Here is a 9,578-nt window from a genome sequence, read left to right as displayed (position 1 = left end):
ATTTGATTAATTGTTCAGCAGTCTGACGACCCCAATCCAAAAACAAAGTGTGACACAACAGTCCCCATCTACCACTCTGTACTCAACACACAACATTATTAACATCAACCAACATCTAGTAAGAGAGCAAGGCTTTACCTTACACAATAATCCCTAATTAAATGCATGCGTTCTCTTAGAAGGCATGATTAGCTGCTGTTGACATGACGTGTGTGTGTGTGTGTGTGTGTGTGTGTGTGTGTGTGTGTGTGTGTGTGTGTGTGTGTGTGTGTGTGTGTGTGTGTGTGTGTGTGTGTGTGTGTGTGTGTGTGTGTGTGTGTGTGTGTGTGTGTGTGTGTGTGTGTGTGTGTGTGTGTGTACGTGTGTGTGTCATATCCCTCACACATTCTTCTTCTCACCACACACACCTCAATTAACCCAAACCAGTGTGTGTTATTTTAGTGTTTAAGATTCCAAATGTCTGCTGTTAACTGAAATTGCCATAACTCTGGAGATCCATGGCTCTCTTCAGACTCATCTGTGTGCTACAGGCTATACACTCACCTTTTGTGGTAAACTGGCATTGGGCAGTCAGGGTTATAGTAGGTCTGGCTCATAGAATGGCTAGAACATACATATTCTATCCATCTAATGGTGAATTTCGAGAGCTTGGGACTAGAAGGTTCTATCTGAGTTATTGACATAGCCTTGTTCTGTTTAATGTTCTCTAGCTACCCTGAGTGTACAAAACATTAAGAACACCTTTGTTAATATTGAGTTGCACCCCTGCCCCCTTTAGAACAGCCACAATTCACCAGGGTATGGACTCTACAAGGTGTTGAAAGCGTTCCACAGGGAAGCTGTCCCATGTTGACTCCAATGATTCTCACAGTTGTGTCAAGTTGGATGTATGTCCTTTGGGTGTGGGACCATTCTTGATACGCGCGGGATACTGTTGAGCGTGGAAAAACCCAGCAGCATTGCAGTTCTTGACACAAACCGGTGGACCTGGCATCTACTAACATACCCCGTTCAAAAGCCCTAAAAACTTGTGTCTTGCCCATTCACCCTCTGAATTGCACACATACACAATCCATGTCTCAGTTGTCTCAAGGCTTAAAATCCATCTTTAACCTGTCTCCTCCCCTGTGGATTTAACAAGTGACATCAATAAGGGAGCATAGATTTCAGCAGGATTCACCTGGTCAGTCAATGTCATGGAAAAGGCAGGTGTTCTTAATGTTTTGTACACTCAGTGTATATAGTACTCTAACTACCCCAATTCATGTCAAGTTCAAATGAATAAAGATGGAAATTGCTGACACCATTCAAACAAATAAGGGTTCAGAACTTTTTGCAGATAGAACCTTGGTTGTTCTTGGTACATGCCTAACAATGAGAAATGGATCTGGTTGGGTTTGTCTATAGTGATAAGCCACTCCCATATACTCTCTCTCTATCTCTCACATAAAGTACACATGTGCTTTTGCTGTTGATTTGCCATAATTTATTACAGCAGTCATAAAATTATGCTCCACACTTATACAAATCATAAGAATTGATACAATTTACAAAACACACTTATGAAGGGAACCTTTACACATCCAGAGACCAATCAGTCACAAGGAAGACAACAGAGAGAGAGAGAGAGAGAGAGAGAGAGAAAGAGAGCGAGAGAGATGCATCTATACCTGACACAGAGCACGTACGCCTCGACAAGACGTGCTTCCCAGCATTCCATAGACTGGATGTACAGTTAGTCCCCTTCCCTCAGTCGTCTCCTCTTCCCCATCCTCCCATCCTCTCCCAAGCCTATCTATACCCAGATGACGACAGGGACAGTTAAACAACGTGAGGGTCTTTAGAGAAACAGAGAGAGAGGCAGATCCTTCTTTATCATAAGCCTCTGAGAGAAGGGGGAACGTGAGGGAGTAAATTAGTCCTTTTAACTGGTCTTCATTGGCACATTTTAACATGGCAATGCCAACCAATAATGTATGGCTAGGGAGAAGGAGAGAGAGAATAAGAAAGAGAGAGTTGGATTCAAGCCATCCACTCAGCCTCCTTTTTGAGAGGCTAAACTACGAATGTGTATGTGTATATACATACACTCAACAGTTCTGCATTTTTTTTCTCCCCAATAAAAAAACATCATCCTCATTAGGATTCTTATGAATTATTCCCCAATAGAATGGTCCAGGATTCAGGACCCAAGTGCCAGGTATTGTTGTGAATCATGTGTATGCTAGATGACTCAGATGTAAATGTACTGTGAAATGTGTACCCTACAGAAACGTGCTATGCCAAGCTGCCGTCTAGTTATTTGCCTGTTATAATCATACTGGTACATTGAAACGTTCGGTTTGAAACGTTCAGTTTCTGTTCTTATGGAAGCAAATCGTGCCTTTTACTCTAAAACCCATCAGCTAACCAAATTCATATATGAAAAGATTGAACTGAAACATTGATCAGTACACACCTAAATCCCTAACTGAACACAATTAACCAATAAAAGATTAATAGAAAAGAGGCACTTCAGATAGTAGTAGTACACACACTGCTTATCACAAACACACTAGTCTCAACACACACAAACTATCTAGCAGCTACAGTATTAACACTTGAGCCCATGTTTTCAATCGCATTACAGTATACCTGAAAATCTCATATGAGCCTGTGCGTCTGACTAGCTTGGCTGCTCTGAAAGCTACAGAAGGCTTTGTGTAGGAAGATGGGATCCGACAGCCAATGATTCACCCTCATTGCCAGCATCAGCAGCCATTAGGAAGATCAGCTCAAGAAGTAACTAGGAAGTAACAGAGATATCTCATATAGGAAGACACAGATTGTCAAAGGTGCAAGATTCCACACAGCAGCCGCCTTGTCAAGCAGTTGTTTATATCCTATCAGATTGTTTGTTTCATAATTCCAACCAATCAGGCTGTTTGTTGTATGTTAACTCCTAAATGTGATCTGCTTGGCTAGAAGGGTCTGTACAATTATGAGTGGATTGCCAAGTGGAGTCAATCAATACAAAAGGACAAAATGCATTGTGATAAAGAGAAAACATTGCAAGAGTAGTTTAACGTTAAGGATTGTGCTGCATACTAAACTTAGCTACTACAACTTAGCTACGACTTTTAAGTCCATAAAAACATTGCATGGGCCAGTATTTCTACAATGACCCCCCCTCCCCCCCCTATTATCTATTATCCCTTCAGTCTTCCAGTGGTACAGTCTCAATGTACTCGCCCTTCACCCCCTCCTGGAGGGATTTCGTGGAAGCGGTACAGCCCTTGGTTCCCTTACCCTCTCCTCCCCCATCCCCCCCTCCCCCTGAGTCCTGCTTTGTCAGCGGATTACGAGCCCTATGGGGGTCTCCTCCGCTCCTCTCCCTCTCCAGGATGGATCCTGGCCCGGCCCCAGTTCCTCTTCTCCTGGCCGGGGGCCCCCAGAGGAAGGTGTTGGCTGGCTGGTAGTGCTGTTGTGCGTAGCGGAGCAGGCTGCGGCGGAGGGAGCGTGAGCGGATTGTGTAGATGTAGTACTCCAGGATGCTGTGCAGCATGTTGGGCAGGGTGCCTCGACACAGAGCCTCGTCCAGCAGCAGACGCACCAGGGGGGGCTTTGAAGGCCTCGAAGCCAAGCTCACCCAGAGACTTGAGAATGCGCGTGATCCGCAGGTAGTTGTGCTGTGACCTAATGACAGAGAGAGAAATAGGTAGGTTACTAATCACATGAGTGTATTTCCCCAAACCTCATCTTTCTTGCATGTCAGAGAGAGAAAAAGAATGCAAGACAATGACACAAGGAATTAATACTCTTTGTGTGTGTGTGTGTGTGTGTGTGTGCGTGCGTGTGTGCGTGTACGTGTGTGTGCAGATTTGTGTGTGTTTGTGTGTGTATGTGCGTGTATGTTTGTGTGTGTATGTGCGTGTATGTTTGTGTGTATGTTTGTGGGGGTATGTTGTGTGTGTGTGTGTGTGTTTGTGTGAATGTGCGCGTGCACGTGTGTGTGTTTGTATGTGCGTGTATGTTTGTGTGTGTGTGTGTGTGTGCGTATTTTTGTGTATGTGTTTGTATGTGTTTATGTGTGTGTGTGAGTGTTTATGCGTGTACGTGTGTGTGTGTTTGTGTGCATGTGCGTGTGCACCGGTATGAATCACTCACTCATTGAGGTGCTGGAAGCGTTCTTGCCAGTTGGAAGCTCGGGTGACATTCCCAATCTTATCCAGGAGTTTGATTCCGTAAAAATCCAGCATGAGTGTGTACGCCAGCAAGAATCGCCGCTTGGCCTCCCGAGTGCTTAGGAATTCCTTTGGGACATAGCAACGATCAGTTGGAGTATATCCCACAATATTCCAAATTCCTGTACAACATGATAAGATACTGCCATTTTCAGATCATTAAAACCACAATGGTCAAGTTGCAGTCAAATCGGTCAATGTGTGGTTATGTGGTCCTGTTACGGTCTTTACCTTGATCTCCTCCTGAGTGAGTTCTTGAGCATAGAGGTTGAGCCCTTGTTCCCTCAGAGGGAAAAGCCTGCAGGAAAGACAAAGAGAGAGATGAACGTCACAGAGTGTGTTTATCTCTCTGCCACTGACTTTTCTATGCATGCCTCCCCATCTTCTCTTCCCTGTCGTCATTGTCTTCCTCTTGCTCTCCCCCTCTGCCCTCTACTTCTCTATACACATCTTCCTTTCTCCTTCTCTCTCCCGCTGACGTCTCTAATTAAGTCAATTCAAGGAGTGCCAGCCATCCTTCTGCACGTGCTCAGTGCTTCTTAGACACCCCACTCATTTATATTATGCTAATGATCAGCTCTGTCAGAAAGGAGAGAATGACAGAGAATGAGAGGAAGCGAGAGACATTAAGGGTGGCGCTAAAGGGTGTACGTGAGATTGGCAGCATATGTGTGAACCTCAGTGGTGTGACTATTTTTTCTTGGTGTTGTGTGGGTCTCTAAGTTATGTAGGTCTGTGTCAGAGAACTGGCTGAACTTTGCTATTCTCCTTCCTGCTTGTGGAAGACAGTTTAGTTCCTGCAAATAAGAATGAGATACATTTCTATGTCCATACATACATATGTAACAGACCTGGGTTCAAATACTACTGTCTGAATGAGCTTGCCTGGTCCCATAACTGCAAACCCTGCCATCTGGCACTCCCGGCAGGCTAGAACAAACACTCAATGTATTTAAAATATTTGAAATAGTATTTGAACCCAGTAATCGCAGGTGCACATGACACACACATCCATAGTAACTTGACGGAGCTCTCACCACTGTATGTAGGTGTGGTTGTGCTCCAGTTTGTCATAATCTCCTTTCCATTTGGTCAGGATCTCCTCAATGAAGATGACTAGAGATGGATTCAGGTCAATCACATAAATTATACAGGAAACACATGTGCCTGGTTTGGGGTCAGCTTAAAATGTGTGTGTGTGTGTGTGTGTGTGTGTGTGTGTGTGTGTGTGTGTGTGTGTGTGTGTGTGTGTGTGTGTGTGTGTGTGTGTGTGTGTGTGTGTGTGTGTGTGTGTGTGTGTGTGTGTGTGTGTGTGTGTGTGTGTGTGTGTGTGTGTGTGTGTGTGTGTGTGTGTGTGTGCTTGCGTGCGTGCGTGCATGCGTGCACTGACCATCTGGTATTAGAGGGATCGTGTTCAGGTAGAAGCGAAGGTTGCGGTACTCATTAGGTAACCGGGGCTCCTTGTAGTTCTAGGGAGGGAGAGGAAAAGGAGGAAAAGTCAGGAAGTGTGTGTGTTTGCGCGTGCGTGCGCGTGCGAGTGTGTGTGGACCGTACCGGGTAGCTGTGGCGATATTTGTAAAGATCCTTTGCAGCATAAAAGCTCCTCTTCATCTTGGTGCTAGAGTCAGAGAACTGAGAGAGTGAGAGTGAGAGTGAGAGAGAGAGAGAGAGAGAGAGAGAGAGAGAGAGAGAGAGAGAGAGAGAGAGAGAGAGAGAGAGAGAGAGAGAGAGAGAGATGGAGAGAGAGAGAGAGAGAGAGAGAGATGGAGAGAGTGTAAGTAAACACTGACAGGTTGCAACTCAGATGATCCCTGAGTGACACATAAACACATGTAACCACAAGCTGTGTTACAACAGATGTCTGGGTTCAATGGGTTCATTGTTGGTGTGGGTATAACAGTCTGCGACCTTCTGCCCCATGGATCCAACTCTAGAGTTATGGAGGCTTCAGATGCACTCACAGTCAGGATCAAATGAAGCCGAAGGCACCATGTCAAGGCATATACAGGAATAATAAAGGCAATTGACTCATTATAGAAAATATTGTTGTTTACCTCTTTTGTACCAATGAGCAGAGATGCTTCGAAATTGTAGAGTTGTTGAGTAGGCTATTGTCATATTGTCTCCCCATATTTGACCCTATTCTTCTTGATGTAAAAAAAATGGTCACCTTCATCAGATCGCTGTCTCACATGCTAGCAACACTAGCCTACTCTCCCTGCTTGTGCACCTGGGACATTGAGGAAACCAACGAGGATATAAAACATTTTGGTTCAAACTGGAGGCTATAATGTCGGAATTATGGCTATAAGATACAATACATCCACTTGTGGCAATGCATAATACCACATCAAATGGATACCTGGCAATGACATTAGATGTAGCCTAGACATGGCAACAAGACATGCGTTGAGTACAATTATTTGGAGACATAGGCCTAAACTAAGCTACAAGCCTACATACAAGCCTGATTTTGGTTGCCCAACATTAGGCTGAGATGTTGACATTTTCAGCGAGTCGGCTATGCAGCTGTGCCATTTCCCTTTTCTAATTTAGCTCAGGGCAGTCTGCTCTTCTTCCATTTTTCTCTGTGTCTGGTTGCTATAGATACGCTCTTGTGCTGTTGCGTTTCTGTCGTGTGCTGGTATTTACCTGCGGGGACATGTCCGCTTGTTCGCCGCATCTCCCCGTCAAGGGGGGGCTGACACACTCGGATATCCCGCTGTCCTCATCACCCGGCTGCTCATCGCATTCCGAGTCTGACTCCCACGTCGAGTCGCATTCTTCCACAGTGCTCGGCTCCTTGTAGCGCAAACTGCCTATCAGATTTCCCATTTATCAAACCTACACTGAGTCGCAGCCGTCCTCTGTGTCCTTTTAGCCTACATATTTTGACGTGCATTCGGCCTCCTGGGTCTTTTAAATGGCAGGCTGAGGGAGTTTCCCAATCCACAGACTTGCTGGCCGCGGTGAACACACCCCCAACGTGCGCCGCGTGCCAGGTGACAGCATCAGGACCGAAGATGACATCACTTGCTCCGCGACTCAGGGACAGGGGTTAACTCGTGTCACCTCTAAGATCGTCAATGTCAGAAAGATAACAAATCATTAGTCTCAATTTCTGTCACTGACGTCATGTTTTCCATCGAGTCAAAATCGGATTTTCCCTCATTGTAGAAATTGGCTATATGGGCCTGTCTATTGATATGTATAGTGCACATGTGGTTGTGTGCCGTGTTTTTTAGTTAGGTGGGCTAATCAACAGACTACAGTTTACTACTTAAATGTACATTTAAATAAGGTCATTCCTCCCAAGGGATGAGTTTTGATGTGTGGCGACACAGAGACGAACGTAGTACAACATGACAGCCTAACCAAGCACTGTTGGAGTGGGAAACGGACCAAAGTCAATAGCACAATTAGCTGCTGATAGAATAAACCGAGCTGGATGATACAATACAACAGAGCGGACATCAAATGCAAAGTATAAAGATCAACATTCAGTGAGACAGGAACCAGAAATGTCAATCTCATCACCACCACACGAGAGCAGCATTTCCTACGTAATATATTATACCGTAGCAACGTGGATCTCGACTCCTTAGCAAACCTGTTAGCCAAATCCTATTAAATTACTTTTTGAGTTCTAATATGTAGTTCTATGGTTCCAGCACATTTATTTTCCATTCGTCTCCAAACTGTAGGCTAATCTCGAAATAATCCATAGCCAATATGCCTACTACTGACACTTCAGTCTGTTTGTGTCATGTTAGGAACAATTAACAGAAACGAAAGAGAGAGAGAGAGCAAAAGCGAGACCTGACAGTGTGTGCGTGAGCTGACTTTCTAGAATGCCAGAACAAGCAAATCGGGTCTGTCGGAGATGTAGCACCATGGACAGTAGCTGAATAGAACTCTCAAAATCCCGCCGTTCAGCACCACAAGACGATGGACAGCGACCGTAAACTGCAACCACTCCTTGTCTATGGAGAAAATTCATGAAATACAGAGGAAGTCCTGCTAGCCAGAAAGCAAGAAAGCTGAATACATGACTCCCACACAAAGTCTATCCTAGGGCTTTTTATCCATATTTGATTTCAAACGTTTAATTTTAGAATGAAATTAAAGTAATAGGGAATAAATTAAAGTAATATGGCATAATTGAAACTGACTGCTCTAGTGAATCCTTCAACTACACCATCAGTATGGCAGTAATATACTGAATTAAACAGAGAGGAAGGAGTATTCTGTCCTTTCCTGTGGCCCACACTCTCTGAAGAAATGGTACAGAATTGTACATAAAGGGGTACAAATGTTTGTTTGTCACTGCAGTGGTACCCTGTAAGCAGTATACCCATTGTACCATTAGTTATAGGTACACAAATATACTCTTACAGTTCATATCTTAAAATATACAATAGTGTACCTTTAGGGGACAAGATAGTACCTTTCTTACATATAGTCCACAGGTACAAACGTGTAAGAAAAATTGAAGGTATATTATGTGTATTTACCCCAGAGAACAATGATGTACCATAACCATACCCTTTATTCTAAGGGTATGAGGCTCTGTGTTTGTTTGTGTGCGAGAGAGAGAAAGAGAGAGAGGTAGGTAGGTAGGTAGGTAGGTAGGTAGGTAGGTAGGTAGGTAGGTAGGTAGGTAGGTAGATAGATAGATAGATAGATAGATAGATAGATAGATAGATAGATAGATAGATAGATAGATAGATAGATAGATAGATAGATAGATAGATAGATAGATAGATAGATAGATAGATAGATAGATAGATAGACAGCACCTAGATCTTATGCACAGATTCTGTCAGACCTGGGCCCTGACAGTAAATCTCAGTAAGACCAAAATAATGGTGTTCCAAAAAAGGTCCAGTCACCAGGACCACAAATACAAATTCCATCTAGACACTGTTGCCCTAGAGCACACAAAAAACTATACATACCTTGGCCTAAACATCAGCGCCACAGGTAACTTCCACAAAGCTGTGAACGATCTGAGAGACAAGGCAAGAAGGGCATTCTATGCCATCAAAAGAAACATAAATTTCAACATACCAATTAGGATTTGGCTAAAAATACTTGAATCAGTCATAGAGCCCATTGCCCTTTATGGTTGTGAGGTCTGGGGTCCGCTCACCAACCAAGACTTCACAAAATGGGACAAACACCAAATTGAGACTCTGCACGCAGAATTCTGCAAAAATATCCTCCGTGTACAACGTAAAACACCAAATAATGCATGCAGAGCAGAATTAGGCCGATACCCACTAATTATCAAAATCCAGAAAAGAGCCGTTAAATTCTACAACCACCTAAAAGGAAGTGATTCACAAACCTTCC

At 43.9% G+C, this 9,578-nt stretch overlaps 1 protein-coding gene across 1 annotated transcript; it reads right to left on the bottom strand.

Annotated features, from left to right (window-relative positions):
• Positions 1-1,469: 1,469 nt before the first annotated feature.
• On the bottom strand, positions 1,470-7,192 carry ogfrl1 (opioid growth factor receptor-like 1). Its single transcript, XM_046358650.1, is given in 8 exon segments — positions 1,470-3,598; positions 3,600-3,675; positions 4,147-4,292; positions 4,455-4,521; positions 5,261-5,339; positions 5,614-5,692; positions 5,778-5,855; positions 6,876-7,192. Coding segments are annotated over 8 exon segments (1,110 nt in total). The 5' UTR covers positions 7,059-7,192; the 3' UTR covers positions 1,470-3,196.
• Between the last annotated feature and the right edge of the window lie 2,386 nt (positions 7,193-9,578).

This window comes from Oncorhynchus gorbuscha, linkage group LG08, assembly GCF_021184085.1.
Source record: "Oncorhynchus gorbuscha isolate QuinsamMale2020 ecotype Even-year linkage group LG08, OgorEven_v1.0, whole genome shotgun sequence".
Classification (NCBI taxonomy): domain Eukaryota; kingdom Metazoa; phylum Chordata; class Actinopteri; order Salmoniformes; family Salmonidae; genus Oncorhynchus; species Oncorhynchus gorbuscha.
The sequence above is the reverse complement of the archived record's forward strand: the minus strand, read 5'-3'. Positions and strand labels throughout refer to the sequence as shown.